This window comes from Dryas octopetala, chromosome 3, assembly GCF_963921425.1.
Source record: "Dryas octopetala chromosome 3, drDryOcto1.1, whole genome shotgun sequence".
NCBI classification, from domain to species: Eukaryota; Viridiplantae; Streptophyta; class Magnoliopsida; order Rosales; family Rosaceae; genus Dryas; species Dryas octopetala.
Window position 1 is genome coordinate 1,417,892 of NC_141368.1, and position 19,716 is coordinate 1,437,607.

Genomic DNA, 19,716 nt, shown 5'->3' on the forward strand with positions numbered 1-19,716 from the left:
TCGTCTAATAAGTATGGTATGTGTAATCAAATATTACCCTTGATTAATTAACAATTTAATATAGTCTTTCATTACACTTCGAGGTACTTTCGTTTGACTTGGACGCTTCGTCCTATGCAACATGTCTGCTTCTAAGTTCTAACTTCTAAAGGTACCTTACAGTCTAGTCTACTAATTTTTTTTTTTTTTTGGTCAATAGTCTACTAAATTAAAGTGTTTCTAGACGTGTCCTCTTTACAAAACCCAAGCCACCAAACCTTTTCGATCCACAACTTCTCCAACTGACACGTTCAATTTGTTCCTTCGCACGTTGTCTAAAATAGTCAATATATCAATTTGTCTTCAAACTACTTAATTATATTCTTTTTTTTCCATTGTTTTCTAATTCTAAATTTCCAACACTCTTACTTTCTGTTCATAAAGAATTAGTAAAGTAATTTTTTTAGTCTTAAAGGAGGGGTCAATTTGTGGCTTCTTAGAATACACGTGTGTCCCTGGCATCGATCTGTGGGCTATGAATTCCTAATGTTTTTCTTTTTTTGCAATTTATGAATGGATTCCCATTGTTTTAAAAAAGGTCTGTCAGTGTTTCATGTGCGTTTTTTTATTTAATGTGAAAGCACAGGTCCAACAACGTCTGTTGCTTTTTTTTATGTAACGAATTAAGGACAATATTGTCTTTTATATTTTGCAACACAAGCGTGCATGTGTGGTTTATTTAAATCAGTGGGTGTGAATGAAACAACTAGACATATATGATATATCCATCACTAGCTGGCTGCAGTTCAATCCATAATTCGTGTTTTGTGCTTTATATTTCTGAAGAAAATCGATCGAAGTGGGTTTTGTGAGTTTGCAGCTTCTAAAACTTCCATACTCTTTTTATTTCCCAGCCATACCATCATTACATTATTTTATTGGATCCATGATGGTTGTTTTTATTTAATTTGCTTAAAATTTTTGTAACAGAGAAACTTGTTTGTGTGTTTAATTTATTCTTTTAACAATATTATGTATGAACAGTCCAAGCTAAAAATTCTTGTGTATTCAATGGCAGGTAGTACTTATTACAGTCATGCTAGCTAGCTATAAGCTATCCCTTGCCTAAATCTTGAAGAAAACTGCTATTCGTAAATTTGCTTTCATTGATTTAATTTTCCTTGAAATAGCAGCATTACTATGCAGTTGCTAGCTACTGTGTTGTATATATACACCTAGATATAGTCTTGTAGAGAGATCCAGATCTTCATACATATATGCGATTCAACAACAAGAGGGAGCCCTATATATTGTCACCCTGCAGTACTAGCTTTAATTAATAACAAATAAAAATCTATTCCCTACTGGATGTTGTATGAATTCACTAGCTAGCTAGTAGTCAGTCATATATATATATATATGTGTGTGTGTGTGTGTATATGTTCCTACATATATACATGCATGCATGTTCTTTCACGTGTTTGGGGTGGGGACTAAGAAACATCTACACTACTCTTTCAATCATAGTTGAAACCATGAAGGTTTCATTCTTGAAATGTTGCTTGTCTTGATCTTGTTTAGGTGATCATGTATTAAGTGGATTCCACTTGCCTAACTTCACTAGATAAGTATATATATGGTGCAGATACATGAATATTTGATCATGAACGAGCACTATTATTATTATATCATAAACCCCCACGCATATACCCCAGGGCCTATTATTTAACTTCTGCACGTATGAATTATTAGTGCCTAGCTTAATTATTATGAAAATGAAGTATTAATAATATATTATGATGTGAAAATTATTGATTAATTGTTAATTCAGTTGGAATGAGGCTAGAGAGTAGTTAGGGTAGACCCAAAAAAACCATCCAATTAACCATGTTTACATATAAACATTGTATAATCAGTTTGATGTTGGCCTTGGGGCCAAGGCCCTAGCTATACAGTTAATTAGCTCATATCAGGCATATATATGTTGTGTCATTGTCATCTGAATCAGCCTGATTGATGAATCCCCTCTTAGACAAACCCTTTTAGATTTTACATGTAATGTCGAGTCACCAAATCTAATTAATTATTCACGAACTAATTGAATTAGTCTTCTTGTTCTTGTTCTGTTGTTGCTTCTATCAACTTTATGTATGAAAAGATGTAATCTATCTGGAAAAGGACATTTATCTTTGTGAAAAGAAAAAGTTTTTCTATCCGAAAACGACATTGCTTAGATTATATATTTAATATATGTGATCCTCAACGTACAATAGAGTTAATTAGGCTAATTAATTAATCCTTGTAAGTAGTCTAATCAATAATATTAGTTGGTGCAACCAATTTTTATTCCAATTTTTAATTACCAACTGATGTGCACACAACAAAAGTTTAGCAGATATTCTAAACAAAATTACTCAAAATTCGGGTAGATGCTAACATGAGTCTCGCAAATTAACCTAAGCTTCCCTATCCTTTTATCCATTCTTTTTCTTCTTCTTCCTTGGATATTGGGACTTTACCAGCCACGTATATGTAAGACTTTGTTTTTTATACCATGTACAACAACTCTTTTTTTTAACCGGGAAGATAGGGAATTGACTTTCCAACTAAGATTGGGATGGGTTATTCTTGATTTGGGTTAGGTGTCTTGGGCCTGCCTCTTTCCAAGCCCAGTATCACTTCAGTTGCGTGGACTATAATTAATAATCTTGGGCTTGGGTTGGCATGTCTTGCTTGCTAAAAACAAAACTATTACTAATTGTGAGCTATATCATATATGTATTATATGTACTTAATTACTATGTCAAATTGTAATTTGTTTTTGAATATTTGTGCATTAATATGTAGGTGATCGATCATGACAAACTTGGCAAAGCTGAACCAGGCAATGGGGATCCAAAGATCAAGTAGTTCCAGTAAGCAAAAGGTGCAGCCCATCACAAAACTAAAGAACGACGAGAACATGAGTGATCTTTCCTTAGAATCAATTGCATCAAACCTGCATGATATTTCCACTACTAATAAGCCTATCTCCTCAGACTTAGCTTATAATTCATGGGTGGTACGTACGTTTTTCTTACTTTCTTGGCTTAAAAAAAGAAAACCCACGAGTTTATTGGACTTGGCCCTATCTCTATGACCAATTGACCATGCATTACATACTATATATCTACCTATGTATTTTGCTGCCTCTAGCTTATATGTTATTGCTTTTATTGTCCTTGTTTTTAAATCTTCTAATTTCTTGGACATATAATATATTTCTGTAGGCAGAGCACCCTTCTGCTTTGGGCTCATTTGATCGGATGATGAAAGCAGCAAAGGGGAAGAGGATTGTTGTGTTTCTGGACTACGACGGCACCCTTTCACCTATTGTAGATGATCCTGATCGTGCTTTCATGTCTGATGAGGTATTAATTATTTTCTTAATGACAAGATTAATAATATCTTACACACACAAAATTAACTATATTGACTATAATATATATTCCATGCAGATGCGTGCAGCAGTTCGGGAAGTTGCCAAATATTTCCCAACAGCAGTAATCAGTGGAAGGAGTAGAGATAAGGTAATGACTAATGACTGATTATATGAGTCCACCAAAGTCAAGCAGACTAAGAAAAAAGGTTCATTTATAATTAATTTAATTAAACTTTTGTGATTAATTTTGATTGGTGCAGGTGAAAGACTTTGTACAGTTAAGTAATGTATATTATGCGGGCAGCCATGGCATGGACATAATGGTGCCACCAAAGCCACTAAAGCCCTGTGATGCCAAGAACCACACCACCAGTACAGTCCTGGAAAAAAAGGTCAGCATACATTGAAATTAGTTCAATTGCATTCTCTTCTAAAACTGCTTAAATAGTCTAAAAGTCAACCACATTGACACATTAATATTGCAGGGGAGTACTGACGCTCTGTTTCAACCTGCTAAAAGATTTCTGCCCGCAATTCAAGAGGTTAGCTACGTACTATACAATATCATCCTATATATCCTATATGCTTTTGCAATGTACGTAACGATTATTAAGGAAAGAAAAAAAAGTCATTTAATTAGACACAGATAATTGACTTATAATTAGTTTTCACACAATAAACTCCATGTGTTTGCGACAGATACGAACTCTGTTGGAGGAAATCACCAGAAAAGTTCAGGGTGCAAGGGTCGAGGACAATAGATTCTGCATCTCTGTACATTTTCGCAAGGTCCGGGATCAGGTATGTAATTAATTAAGATTTAATTTCATCGATCTTCATTGATGCATGATTTGCATATTAAGCTTACAGCTTAATTAATTAAGGGCTGTTGGTTCATATGCAAAATGCATCTGCAGGATTATGGCATATTAGAAGAAAAGGTGAAGTCTGTGCTTGAAAACTATCCAGAATTTCACCTTACTCGGGGTAAAAAGGTACGTAAATGGGATCCGTCGATCAATTTCATCCTTGATTGTAATGAAATCATATGTCGTAAACATGATTTGATCATGTCATATATATACAGGTGTTGGAAATACGACCATCAATAGAATGGAACAAAGGTCATGCGCTACAATATTTACTTGATACTCTGGGCTTCACCAATTCCACTGAGGTCCTCCCTTTGTACATTGGGGACGATCGAACGGATGAAGACGCTTTCAAGGTAGTTAATTAAACATATATATATTAATTAGTTATGTAGGTGAATTCATTGATTAATTAATTAGATAATTAATTGTTGCATGCATGCAGGTGATACGAAGCAGAGGACAAGGGTTTCCAATAATAGTGTCTTCCACTCCAAAGGACACCAAAGCTTGTTATTCTTTGCATGACCCATCGGAGGTATTGACTTTCTTGTTGAGGCTGGCAAGGTGGAGAAAAGCCTCTTCTTCAAGCAGATCGCTCGCTCAAATTTGGGGTCTTGCTAATTTACATAGACCTCTTTAATTACCTACCCTTTGTACATTATTAATTAAATAAGAATTAGGAAATTCATCAAAGATATATCATTAGGGTTTGTCATAGCTGTAGCTCTACCTCTAGCTAGCTACCCTTATTATATATAGCCAGCCTAGGTACGTAGGAAGGAAGAAAGAAAAAGAAAGCGTAGAGTACTTTCACTGCTATTTTATGTGTCGGTGAAACTGCTACCGATGCTTTCAGCTTATAGATATTATTTATTTATAAGACTATAAGATCCATAGAAATATAATGTGTGAGTCCAATTTGGAAATGTGTTTTGTACTGTGTGGTGCTTCCGTTCCTGTATTGAACTCTCTATTATTAATATATGTATCATTTTGGAATTTTAAGATGAATCTTCAAGGAACCTTTCTGTTAATTCTTCATGGTTTAACAGCTTAACCAATTACTTAGATCATCTCAACTAATATTTAGTAGACCATCTTTTTGATAGAGGTGAGATCCACTTATAAGAGTTTTACATGTTTAAGTCTGATCTATATTAGAGAAATAGTTCACACAATATATACACTGGTTAAAATGATCCCAATAACATTACTCATTAAGCTTTATTAAAAACAAAAAGGAAAACCTTGAGGCCCATTACTCTCGACTTGATATTTGTTTGATTGTTTCAAGTTTAAGATGAAAAGCCCAACGACGACAGCTTAGAGTATGGGCCACGCCTAGCTTAAATCATGAGAGAACTATGGTTGAAGTTGAACGTTTTCTTTTTTTGGTCTGAGCTTTGGTTGAACTTAAGAAAACATTTGCTTCTAGTGAGAGAAACATGTTGTACTTTTGTTTTGTTTGTTTATTATAAGCAAAAAATCAACTCCAATTACAAGATTAGTGGCCTAGCGACAAGGAGTGAATAGGAGAGATCACAAGATAAGAGAGTGAGACAATAAAGACCGAAGACTGAGACTTGGAGATAAAAAAAAACGTGTACATTGAATCTACCTCTGCATTGCTCAATATGATTCCATACATTCAATCAATCTATTGCAAACAGTGGATTCAAATGATAATCTTTGTCCAAACCACAGGGCGGCTGGGACAAAATCAAGCAAGTGGCAAGTGCCGTGCAGATGAGGATTGATCCAGTTTGTTTTATTTTTGTTTTTATCCATTTTGGGATAGACAGGCAGAAGACAGATTAAAGGATGAAAAAGCCTTAGTGGCCCAAAAAAAAAGGATGAAAAAGCCTTTAAAAGTTGATGATTATGCATTCCCTTCTGTCACAGCCCACAATTCGCTATCTATCATCTATATATTGTCTCATCATTTTCCCCTTTTTTTTTTTTTTTTTTTTTTTTTTCTATCTATCTATATTTCATTTGTGGGCTGTGACGTTGCTTGTTGCTAACCACACAAACACGTCCTAACCACCCTAACTATCAAAAAGATTACAAAAGAATTAAATGTAATTTCGAGTCAAAACATAAAAATAAAAAATACAGTTTACTCTTTAACCCAAAACAAAAGAAGAAAGACAGTTTACCCTTTTTTATTGCCGGAAATACCATCTCTGGTGCTGAGTTATTGTAACGATTGATTTTTTTTTTTTTTTCCCCTTAATTTTGCCGGTGGATTGTCACTTGAGGTATGTTAAATCTGCTTTTCAGTACTCTGCAAATTCTCGTGAATGTTGTTGGAATCTTAGCTTCTTCTCAAGTCATTTTCCACATAAATTAGTGTTGTTAACTTGTTCTTTTATTATAAAGGTAGATACATATTTAAATAGATCTTCTTTTTGTCACTTTCATTGGCTTATATCTATATTTTCTACCAAGAAAAATTATACTCTATCTACACATATGACATATAGACTTAAATTTTAATCATTAAATTTTGACGGAATCATTTTTACACTACTAGAATATTTGCTTTTCAACCATTAAATATGGTAATATGTCATCCAACAAAAATCATTCCTCATACAATTAGGTTCTGATTTTAGCCCCTTACAATTTGTATGGTTGATCCAAAATGAATTCTATAGCTACATTTCTTGAGAAATTAAATTGATCATGTGGTGTTATGATTATACTAAATAGTTTTTCATATCTTGACTTAGTGATGATGTGAGCCACACTAAAAATTATTTAATTAGGAGGATTTTCAATATTAAAACAAAGTACTTAATCAGATTTTTTTAAGTGCATTTGTGCCTTTTCTTGTGAAATTGGTTAAATTAATATAAAGATACAAATCGTACAAGGCAATCTCCTAACCTGGCATTGGTGCAAATTAAGATAAGTGAACAAAACCTTGGCTATGCACTTTGCACCAATATAATTGGCCATTGATATGTATATTTTAATCCGGCATTATGCAATGCTTTTAATTAATTTATGTCTTAGTGGTGTGTGGACTGGTGGTTGCCTTGTGGCTAGAGAAGCTTAATATTGATTCTTATGACCAATAATTCCTTTATCAATTAATAATTAATGTACAAGTGTACAACATTCATATTCATATCATATATAGAAAATAAAGGATTGACACTCCATGTGTGTGAGAATACGGATCACCATCAACCACGGCTGTTTCTATTTAATGTGAAAATTTCCAGAATTCAGGATTGTGAATTGTAGATTCAAAAATGATGTTGTTACTTGAAAATTTTCCAATATATTAATATATATTTAAATGAAGTATACATATGATAATATGACCCACCCATCCCTTAAATAATAAGCATATGCATAAATCTCCCTCTTGAGTCTTGATAAGCTGCAGGACGCAATCGCGTGCTCTAATTCCAATTATATATTTGTGGTTGTGCATAACGCAATATTATTCCACATTCCACATTCTTTCTTGCCTACGTTTTGCAAAAAAAAAAAAAAAAAAAAAAGGGTTTTGTAGTGTTTAAAATTGTGCTATGCAGATATCAAACCTCACCACCATACTATCCCCTATATATGACCAAGCAAATTGTTTATAGAGCCTCAACTAAGATTCTCAATGCATAGAAATTGTTCTTTGCATCACTCAATAATGCAAGATCAAAAGGGTCTCTTTTGAGGCATATATGTATATATGACAGGTGTCCTAGAAGAAAATCACATCCTCGATCTACTTTGGAGAAATGGTTTCTGTGGATCACTAGTCCCTGGAATTTAGAACCTGACAAGTGTCTCAAAGTAAGAATGTGAAGAGCACAGTCCTTGCATAGATGGGTCGGCCTAAATTGCTCCAAACTTTATCCTAGAATCATAACCAATGTGTTGGCCTATATATAGTAGCTAGCAGCCTAGCAGGAAAAAAAATGAAAAATTGGAAAATGAGAATCTGGCATTTCACTTTCTCTCAATTGGGTCAATCTCTCACCCGTATCTTATACTCATTCTTTTAATGCTTACACTATTTTGGCAATAAGGTAACACCATGTATAGTGAGTCATAGACTAATGACTATGACCATTGTATGTGTTCCCTAAAGCTGCTAAACCACATGCCAAAACAGGGTGTCTTTGAAGCCAAACTCATACAATGATATGATCCAATAGATTCATGTGACCCCTCCACTGGTAACATGATAATTTCCCTAATTAATATGACCATTTTTATTAAAAGCTACTTAGCAAAAGCATTATGGTTTCTCTAAATTAAGCTAAACTCATATATAAGCACCAAGATCCAGCACATGGGACCACTATTCCTTGATCAAGATTATGAACCACAATGTTTGCTAATTGTGAATTGCAATTAGATGACACTTCAATACATGATACTATATATGGTACCTTTAGGCGATTTTCTTTCAAAATAATTTAAAGGCAGCAAGTAGCAACTAACCATGAACCACCAACTAATTAACTTTAAAACACCATACCCCTTTTCTATTTTTTTTCCCTCGATGAATATGTTTTGGTTTATATCATTTTCATAGAATTAAAAACGTAATTAAGAATTATATGAATTAACGAGGAAAGTCATACGAAGTTGTTTTAGTTGAACTTTTAGTTGATTCTAATTTCAATTCATTTTTTTTTGTCACTATGGGATAGTCTTATGGAAAAAAAAAATTTACATGTTATGAGTATATATATTATATATATATATTTTTCTTATTACGTGTTAAGTTATATAATGAAAGAAATAAAAATAATAAATATATATAACCGTTATTTAAAAATTTTACTCACATCCTATATAATTTATGCATTTATTCATTTTATTGATAATGTAACATATATTATATTATTATGTGCTTATATCTCTCGTTACTTTACAAAGATAGACCCGACAAACGTATAGAACCGTCCATTAAATTTTTTCTCCAATTCACCCATATATTATTCGGATCAATAGGTGAATTAAAGCGATACAAATAACACTTTCTTCGTTTTATACCCGCACCATGGGTCATTGGGTCCATCATCCATGACCCATCTTCAAGAAGACTTGAATTCTCTTCACGTAATTGGCTTTCTACTCTATCACGTGCACATGCAGGATGCAGCTGACCTTCAACGCACACTTCTCGAGTAACCCATCCGCACTCTTCTTCCTAGCGCGTGACTTGCACACTCGAAACACACTCCTTCGGGCAGGGGTCCTGCCTTTTCTGGTAAAGACTGCGCTATAAGCTGTCGTGAGTTCCACATTCTCACTTGCAGGAAAAATTAGTGTATGTAATTATAATATCACACGTTACATAATAATATGATGTTATTAATTTATTAAAATTATAATATGTAGACTATTTTAAGGGTTATTTTCTAAATTTTAAGATTTTTAAAATTAATTATTATACACGTATTATAATTTAAGTAAATTAATAACACTACGTTATTATATCACGTGATGTTACGATTACACACAGTAATTTCTTTACAAATAATTATCTCCAAAGAAAGCCTGTGGATACCATGATTGGAGAGTGTCCTCCACGCCCGCTAAACAACGCGTGAGAACGGGACGGCTTCTTTTGGCCTCGCGGGGCCCATATCATTTATTAATAAGTTATGATAATGTGATGGGAAGATTCGAGAAGTAAGAGAGAAGTTACTTTCTCAGCATTAAAAAATCAAAACTGTACAGTGTGCAAGAGCTAGCTACTACCTCAACATTATAACACCAAATATCGAGTCCGTCTTTTAATACAGTATTTTTTATGACATACAGGTGTATATAATAGTTAATAATACAAATATGAACTCGTCAACATAAGTTAAAGAAAGTCTGAATCCCACGATGATTGTATTGCATTTTTTCACAAAAATCTCTCTAATAATAATTATACTAATCTTGTAATAATGTAACAGTTGTTAAAGCTCTATGATTTTACTCAACCAAGAATGAAATAATAAAATGCAATGAAACAAGTAAAAAAAAAATGTGTTAAAGAATTAATACTACTCTTAAGTAGTTAAGTGACTGAGATTTTCAATCTCTTGTTGAGTTTTAGTTATTTACAAAACGGGAAAGAAAAAAAATCCTTCCAAAATCAAGCTTGTCTCATTCAACTCATTTATCTTAATAATATTACTTATTAAATTTAATAACTAATTTTACTTAGTAAATATATGAGTGATACTCTTATTGTTAGGTCCATATATATAATACAAAGACAAAGGGGAACATGAATAGAAGCTTTTCTTTATTTATTGTATGGTAATGCCGTAATGGTAATGGTATAGTCCAGTATGGTATAGGCGTTATTCATTACTTATTGAAGCCCATGTGACCCTAACTCTCTAGACACCGTAGGCCACTTGAATGGTAAACGAAATAAATAAATATATAATTTACAAAAAGGTAAAAACAACTAAATGGGCATTTAATTAATTATCCACTTGAATAGTAAGCAATCTAACTAACATGAACTGAATGAGAAAATTTAATTTGATTATTCGAACTTGAAATGTCAAAATACAGTATTGCCCTTGATATGGTGTATAATGGCTACCAACCTCATTCCACTAAGGACATTCATTAATTACAATCATACATAGCATTGATAACTAATTAAAGCATCTGGCCTTAAAGACACTCCACTTCATCAGTACTCAGCAAGTCAGCATAATAAATTCACGAGTCGTTAATTCAATTCTTAATTAATCCATGATTGCTTAATGATTGCTTAATTTTGTCACAAGATAACAAAGTCAGCAGAAACAGACAAATGATGGCGTGTTCGTAGTTACACTCCAAAAGGAAGGGTATTTGTTAGACGTGTAAACCGGAATACTATTATTTATTGGATTTAAGACATAAAACAATAAAATAATAACAAATTGCAAATTAATTGTTAATTTATTAAAGGCGAGATAGGTGATGACTGATGAGGATGATAGGGAGGTGAGGTGCTTCTTCTATGGCGGTGAGTCTCATACACACACACAAACTTCTCTCTCTCTCAGAGACCTAACTCTCTCTCTCTCTTTCTCTCACTCTCACTCTCACAAGGTTTGACCGAGTCGAGCTGAGTTGACTCGCTCAACCCCTCTTCTTCTTCTCCTCCTCCTCCTCCTCCTCCTCCTCCTCCTCCTCCTCCTCATAATTTTTGTTATTATAATAGTGAAATTGCAGAGGGGAGGCAGAAAGCTTAAGGTTGAAGCTAAGTCCGCGTTTGGGTTGGTGAGTCTCATTCATTTTTGTCTGTTTTCTTTGCCCAGTTGTTTCATTTTTGTTGATTTTTACATTGAATATATTGTTATTGTTTTATAGAAGAAAGCAGAGAAGAAAAAGAAGAAGTATAAGAAGAAGAAAATGAATGGGAACAAAAATGGAGGAGGGTTTGGTGGAGTGGTGAGCGACTACATTCGAAGGCACCACAGGCAAGACCTCAAAGACCATCAGTGTACCTCTACTCTCGTCAGGCACATCAAAGCCCCTGTCCATCTTGTAGCTCTCTCTCTCTCTCTCATATGCGTTTGTATATTTATGTGTGATTCTCTGTAGCTTTTGGTCTTTTAGTTTTATTTTATTTGTTTTGATCTGGGATTGGTCTTTTGGAGATATGTTGATATTATACATGTAACATATAGATAGGTAGGTGTGTCTCTCTGTGTTTATGTATATTTTGATTTTCATCTATAAAGGGATTTACGGTTTGAATTAGGGGTTGGAAAATCAGTGTGTGAAAGTAGGAGCACTGGGGTTCATATTTTGGGATTAGTTTTATTCTTTGCAATTTTTGTTTTATAACATTTGTGATTCGATTTTCGGATAGTATCTGATTTTGATCTGGGGTATTTTTATGGGGTCCTTGATGTTTTTGTGTGGGCTAATGTACGATCAATTAGGTCTTTGTAGTTCTCTTGTATCAATGTCTCTATCTGTGGGTGGTTCCTGAGAAAATTGAGGAGAAAATAGAAAGAAGGAAATTTGAATTGTTTGTTGAATGTTCTTTTCAAGATTCGTAAACCCACTTAAGATGAATTCTGCTAAATAAAATTGGAAGATTTATTAACTGGAACTTTTGGTTTACTCGAAGATGTTTGAGAGAAATCCTCATTGGGAATGAGTATGTGAAAGAAGGGATAACAGATAATGATAATTTTCCCCTAGAAATATTGAGTGGAAGTGCTACATTTTTGGAGATTTGACTACTGATTTACTATTATTATAATTTGTGTGGTTTGTTTATCCCTTTTTACAATTTGAAGTATTTTGTTTCTCATCAGGTTTGGTCGTTGGTAAGACAATTTGATCAACCGCAAAAGTATAAGCCATTTGTCAGCAGGTGTGTTGTGCAGGGGAATCTTGAGATCGGAAGTCTCAGAGAAGTTGATGTTAAGTCTGGGCTCCCTGCCACAACAAGTACTGAAAGATTGGAACTTCTTGACGATGATGAACATATTCTTAGCATAAAAATAATTGGTGGCGATCACAGACTTAGGGTATGGAGACTCATCCTTTTTATAATCTAGTCCATACTTCTCTTTTCCTTTTATTTAATTGCATGTGTCTGGGCAAACAATTTACAGGGCTATCTCCTTCTCAAAGTTCTAATATGAAGTTTCACTGCTCACTGGGTTTCTGCATTTTAATGTGAAGTTTTTGGGCCTGTTAAACTTAATCTTATCAAAATTTTCAGGAAAGAAAAAGAATTCGGAAAGTCAGATATTCAGTTTTGGCTGCTTCAAAATTAGAATTATGGTGTTGATTCTTTGTCTGGTTCTTTTATTCAGTCACCACCAGCATCAGTCTCAAAGTTTGGCTGGTACCTGATAAGTAGCATACTGTTAAATTTGGAGAAGGTTATTGACTTGAATCCTATTGATTCAAACATCTTTCCCTATGAGGGCATTATCACCTCTCTCTTTATTGGGCACTTTATGGTGTCCAACTTGATTATATTCAGATAAATAAAAGTAATCTCGGGGAATGACATTCAAAAGGATTGTGGTTGTGATTTTAGATACTTGTAAATATAGTTGGGCCCTTAGGGTTTACTTAGCCACCCTCACGCTATGTGCACTAAGTGCTGAGTGTTGAGGGAGTTGCCCTGTTGACTAAAGTGGTCATGTTAACAAGCCTCTAAGATGAAAGCTGATCCTACTGCCTAAATTGTCTTAACTTTGTTTTTGTTTTTGTTTTGTTTTTTTTTTTTTTATGAATTTTTCTCCAGAACTACTCTTCGATCATCTCCCTGCATCCAGAGATCATTGATGGAAGACCTGGGACTGTGGTAATTGAGTCATTTGTGGTTGATGTGCCTGAAGGGAATACCAAGGATGAGACCTGCTACTTTGTTGAAGCTTTCATCCAGTGCAATCTCAAATCACTTTGTGATGTGTCAGAGCGGCTTGCTGTGCAGGACCGCACTGAGCCAATTGATCGGCTCTGAAAATTGGAATTGAGAACATATTGTGGAAGCCAGAGGCTGCCATGGATGAAGCTTCCGATGCTTTCGCATCTCTGAGGTTTTGGAGACGGACAGGCAGTAGTATACTTCCATTTCACAAACACACAACACGCTCATGCTTCATTTTTGTTTGCTTTGTTTTTTGTTGTCCAAAATTATATTGTTAAATTTCCTGTCTTTAGGAGGTTAAGAACCACAGCTGTCATAAAAGGTTTCTGAAATCCTTTCATGAATGAAAAAAATTAGAGAAAGAAAAAAGGGATTAGGTTCTATTATTCTGTGAATTCCAGGGTTTTGTTCTTTTGTGACATGCTTTTTGGTTGTGTATATATATGTGCTAAGAGAGATGGTGTCTGTATATTTGCTTCTATTTGCATTTATTCAAGTTTGGTTGCTGGATTCATGGTTAGATGTTCTGATTTTCATAATTTCTACTCTCCAGTATCTTCTTCGCCATATCCTTCTGCCCGAATTTTGTTTTTTTTGTTTTTTTGTTTTTTCTTGTGGATAAGATTTTATTTTGAAAATTGAAATGGTCAAACTGGAAAACCCATGAACTCTTCTGGTTCCGCAAGGTGAGCCTCAGCAATTATTGGTGAGGCAACACAATAATTTCCGAAGAGATAATGTTTTTATTTTTCAGAAAAAAGAAAATATATAAATAAGAAGTCAAGGCGTTGCATCATCGATGTTATCTGGCTTAAGCAATTAGGCACTACCGTACTAGTGACTCAAACTAATTTCATTCAGCCGTCGTAAACTGAACTTTCTATAAGAAGGTCGCTCCTGCGGCCCAAAAAAAAAAAAAAAAAATCACTTGTGCCTTGGTAAGGATATTTCTTATGGTTTTCAAACAAATCAAATCAAAGTTTCCTTCCTTTTTGTGGTTTTCTTTTTCTTAATTTCTTAGTTATTTGTTTGCCAAGTTTACTTATTCCACACTTTCCTAATCCCTCAAGTTAAGGCGTATCTATATGAAAAGACACCCTGTTATATCGCTGAGTGTCTCTCATTTAATGATCTTGTTCGTCTTGGTGTTGTATCCAAAACTTGGCGAAAAATTGTTCGTGGTACAGTTCAACGTCGTTCATATATGCCATGGCAAATTACCTTTGAGAGTCAGTTGTGTTGGCATATGGGAGAATTGACAAGTAAAATCGAGCTTTATGATCTTTGGTCCAAACAAACTTACTCTCTATAAAAGTTCATACAAGATGGAATATACTTCATACAACTCAAATAGTCAAATTCATCCTGAAAAATTTATTTGGGACGCGGCCTATATAGATGAAACTCTATATTGTGTTTTTTATTCGGAAGAAGATTCTTCAGTGGAATTGGGTACCATGAGATTGATAGTAGTTCATCGTCATGTGTTGCACTTGATCAAGACTGAGAAACCTTGGGTAGACATGAGGGTCAGCTGATTGAGTATGATGGGAAGCTCTTACTTGCAATTCAGAATGTTAAACAAGATTATTGGCAAATTTACCAATTTGATTCATCAAAAAAAGATTGGACTATGATTAAAAGCTTAGAAAATCAAGTATTGTTTTTGGGTTTATCGAAAATTGAAGCATCATTTGTTGTTCCAGCAAAGGGGAAAGCTACTGAGTTGGCGAACATGATAGTTTGTCCTTATCACATACATGGCTAGTACTCTTATACCTGTAAAACTGAAGAACAGCGGGGATAAATTCCACATTTGGATTGAACCACCCCTCATCAATTAATTTATGATTATACTTAATTGTCTAGCTACGTATCTATATGTATGTTGATCAATATACATTTTTTTTTTTTTTTAACGGAATTATCAATTATATAGCTAAGTAGATCAGTCGTGCTTGTGAAGTTTGAATGCAATTTTGTTCTTCAAAAATTGCAATTAGGATTTACTTTATCACTACATTCAAAAATTGTCCCATATTACAAAATGGTTAACATGTACTACTAACCATTATATAGCTAAGTAGATCAGACCAGCTGAAACATAACCGCTGACTTCAAATTCTCACTATCTGAAACAACCATTTATGCAAAAAATAAACTCACAAGAGTTGATATTTCACGGTGCCCCAAGTGTCTGCTGGTAAGCAGCACCGTAATGGGTCTAGATCAAGTATTCAAGCCCACACAGCATACATAATTTCACTATCAAAATCTCAAAAAAGAAATGGGCACTTCCCTCTTTCAAATGTTCAATGTATATGCAGAGGCTTGTTCCGTTGAACAGAGAGCTGATAACTTTGACAGTGAAACTCATAAAAGAGGATAGTTTATTGCACAGAACCACCATGGTAGGTGGGAAAAGTCACCCGCGGTGCACCATTGTGCATCATACCAGGGCCCATTCCAGAAGGTATAGTTCCAGGTGGCATGTGCATGTACTGTTGATTATGCATTTGAATGGGCATGGACTGAGGAACTGCTGAAACCATTGGCCTCCACCCTGCTGAAGGCTGAGGCATCCTCACAGACTGATCAGTTGGAGCAAATTGAGTCCCATTGTATGGAGCAGCAGCATGACTTCTCATCTGAACAGGCTGTTGCCCCATACTCGAGGGTTGTGTGTTCACAACTGGAATGTTAGGGATTGTATAGTCTCTGCTCCATTCATTGTTCACCTGTAATCAGCATATTAAGCAAAGGATATAATCTCTTTAACAAGTGTAAATGACTAATTTAATTGCCACGAAATACAGAGAATGTATTTCGTTCACCTGTATGTTGAGATCAGTATGGTGTGAATATGCAATGTGGAGCTTGCAAAACCTTCCATCATAAATGCAATGGCCTTCCAAGGCTTTCTTGGCAAACACAGCCGTCTGAGCATCTGCAAGCCATAACACAATTACTACCTAAACTTACCATATGACTATCTCTCCAGTCGAATATATAGTAAGCAGTAAATTTTAAAGGAAAATGCAGCACCATGCACATGGCACATACTTAGGCCGTTAAAGTACAAAATCACAAAATATACTCATAAAAGATTATAATGTTGAGTAGCTATTATATACCTTCTGAAAAAAAAAGTTACTTTTTGTTTTTACAATTAAGAATTTATGTTCTTTATCAAGCACTAATGATTAATACTGAGCTTTTCTGGTTAGTGGTTCGGTGACAGATGACCTTATATTTTATCAACAATGCTTATGTTCAAGATCACAAATAAACAAAATTGTAATGAACCTGCCAGTTTTCAGGCAAACTGGCAGGTTAATATTAATCAGATCAGACCGGTCTGTCCAGTCCGATTTTGAGAACCGTGAAAAAGAGTAATCAGGAAGGTACCAGGATACTGAATCAAAGCCTGCACCACTCCATTCTTATCAAACATGATGATCTTTTGGACAGTCCCAACAGCAGAAAAAGCCTAGGGCCAGGAAAAAGAAAACAAAGATCAATTTGTGACAATAGCATATGGTCAACTAAGAAAATAATCAGTTGCCAAAAGTTATTGGATATACCATGTGTAAAGCGTCCAAGGTGACAGGATACTCCATGTTTTGAATGAATGCAAGAAGCACGTTACTCTGCAACGATAGCCAATGGATTCCATTAATACAATTACTCCATGAAACAAGTAATACATCACAATTGTGTGTTTTGATAAGTACCCAAACACCTCATAACGAATGTTATTAAATGATATGCATGCCAAGGTTTGGGAGTGGCTAATGTATGTTGTTTACATGAAGGAAATGAGACTGTGGCTAATGTGTGATTTAATAATCAATAAAAACAGATTCTAGGATTAGAATATGTCAGCCATGCACATGCACCTCGGATTTGGATAGTTGCTGAGTGTGACGAGACTGTGGCTGACCGGGCATAGAAGCCATTCCATGAAGCAACCCATCACCTACAAAGCAACACCAGACAAATAGACAATCAATACTCAGTCCCTCAAAGCACCACAATTAAAACCCATTTCAAAATCTCTCTCCCTCACAAAAGCATAAACTCAATGTGTCTTCATCTCAATTACACACAACCAAAAACCTAAACTTCATGCCCATGTTTATATGCGTGTATGAAAATCAAAGAAAGACAATTTTCAAGATGGGAATGACATCAATGTCCTCACAATTCAACTTTGTTTCCAATAGTTTATAACATATTCGAATCCCAGCTAGCATGAACTTATATATATAAAGAAAAGTGCAAACTTTCCAAAAGATAACGCAATTTTAGAGCATAGAATATCCTAAAAAGCCTAATAACCATAACTCTGTGGGTGTCTACAAGAAAAAGACAGAAATCGAAGACGCAACAGAGAATTAAACTGAAATTAAACAGAAGCATACAACAAATTACAATGAAATTTGGGGTAAATAGGCGCATAATTGAAAGGAATTAAAGGTCATTGATCAGAAACCTAATAAGAAATTCGAACGATATGTGAAACGTTCTAAATATTACCAAGGGTTCACAGAGGACACAACACTCTCGCTCTGCTTAAGCCAGAGAGGGGATGGAACTTGTATGGGCCTGGGCCTCAACCCAGACCAACACTAGTTCACTTTCATCTCAGGGTTTTGGTTGGGTCAGCTGGGCTTCGAGCCCAATCATTACTTCATTTTTCATTTTCTTGGAAATGGTTTTTTTTAGTCAAATTCTTGGAAATGGTTTCTATCAAAATCTAACCATAAATGGTTTTTTTCTTTCACATTTAAAAGATAAATGGCTCTAAATCTTGTTTTTCTCTTTTAAATTTTGTGTGCTTTTGCTTATTCTTTCGAGCAGAAAAAGATAATTTGATAGAGGAGCTAAATACATTATTTGGCAAATATTAAACTCTAAACCCTTTAGTCTTTAAACCCAAAACTACATTATTTCGGACATAAACACAAATCAATCTACACATTGAGAATCCTATTTTACTTCACTTATTATGGGCTAAATCTACACATTGAGAATCCTACTTAGTACTTCCTTAAAACAGAGGATTTGATTTATTATTGGGATTAATCCTGAGAAAACTCTGTAATCAAAAAGAAAGAAAAGAAGAGGAAGAATCTGTATCACCTTGATTCATAGTGTTGATGCCAAGAGCAGTTCTTCTCCTCTTCCAAGAATCGTTCTTGATTGGATCCAACTGCTTCTCTAGCTCTCTTATTGAGTTCTCCATTTTCTTCATCTTGGTTCTCAATTGTTGCAGAGATTGGTCACTAATTTCTTGCTGCTCACTTAGTGCTTCAATCCTTTCCTCTTGCTTCTTTAAACGCTTCTCCAGAGCATGCTTGGCCATTTTCGTTCTTGAATTGATTGATACGAATTTGCCAAATGATGATTGATCAATCTAAGGAGCATACACAAACATGCATGCTTCTTAATACGATGTGAAAATGGTTTGAAGGGAATAATTCTATGGAACTAATGAAAAGGCTGAGTGAATCTTATTCATCTATGCGACTCTTCGGCTCTGTTTTTATACATATATGTCTCCAACTCTTTGCTAACGAATTCCTCAACTACTAACAGACATTAACTGCCCTGCTGCTTGCTGAAACCATTTTGCTGAGCTGGCACTCTCATTAGTAATACGACTTGTCGTCCTACGACATCGTTATATTCCTTTTGCAGTTGCAACTTGGGACGTTACACTATCTTTTGTAGTACTACTGTATCAGACTATCAGTATATGTTCACTTGTTCAGTGAAAGAGACTGTTTTTTTTTTGTTTGGGTCTTTTAGGTCCCCACTCTACCAAAAAAGAGACTGTTTTTTGTTTTTTTGGAAGAATGTGCAAGAGAATGTTTGAGAATTGTGACAGGCCCCTAATCAAGATTGCGGAAGGAACAGAGAGACAAAGAGGGAGGGAGGAATTTGTGAGTATTTTGCTCGAAGTTGTTGCTTCCTCATCTGATAACTAATATATGTGACATAAACGAGTTAAATAAAATGCACTATTATAATTAACGTTGGCGAGTAAAAATGCACTATAACTAATT

General features: G+C 34.7%; 3 protein-coding genes across 3 annotated transcripts; 2 read left to right on the forward strand and 1 right to left on the reverse strand.

Moving 5' to 3' along the window:
- Window positions 1-712: 712 nt before the first annotated feature.
- On the forward strand, window positions 713-4,952 carry LOC147289282 (putative trehalose-phosphate phosphatase C). Its single transcript, XM_086235583.1, has 10 exons — window positions 713-847; window positions 2,827-3,044; window positions 3,253-3,389; window positions 3,477-3,548; window positions 3,661-3,792; window positions 3,886-3,942; window positions 4,100-4,201; window positions 4,318-4,395; window positions 4,488-4,628; window positions 4,718-4,952. The coding sequence occupies exons 2-10, from the start codon at window positions 2,837-2,839 to the stop codon at window positions 4,913-4,915; spliced, it is 1,125 nt and encodes a 374-aa protein (XP_086091709.1). The 5' UTR covers window positions 713-847; window positions 2,827-2,836; the 3' UTR covers window positions 4,916-4,952.
- Window positions 4,953-11,194: 6,242 nt separating this feature from the next.
- RCAR3 (regulatory components of ABA receptor 3) lies at window positions 11,195-14,184 on the forward strand. Its single transcript, XM_086238821.1, has 5 exons — window positions 11,195-11,266; window positions 11,465-11,523; window positions 11,614-11,790; window positions 12,573-12,788; window positions 13,520-14,184. Exons 1-5 carry the CDS (start codon window positions 11,221-11,223, stop codon window positions 13,736-13,738), a joined length of 717 nt encoding a protein of 238 aa, XP_086094947.1. The 5' UTR covers window positions 11,195-11,220; the 3' UTR covers window positions 13,739-14,184.
- A 1,573-nt stretch (window positions 14,185-15,757) lies between these two features.
- LOC147289284 (uncharacterized) lies at window positions 15,758-19,023 on the reverse strand. The gene is made up of 6 exons (XM_086238101.1): window positions 18,791-19,023; window positions 17,545-17,624; window positions 17,230-17,295; window positions 17,054-17,135; window positions 16,480-16,592; window positions 15,758-16,383 (listed from the first exon to the last, which is right to left on the reverse strand). Exons 1-6 carry the CDS (start codon window positions 19,011-19,013, stop codon window positions 16,036-16,038), a joined length of 912 nt encoding a protein of 303 aa, XP_086094227.1. The 5' UTR covers window positions 19,014-19,023; the 3' UTR covers window positions 15,758-16,035.
- Window positions 19,024-19,716: the final 693 nt, after the last annotated feature.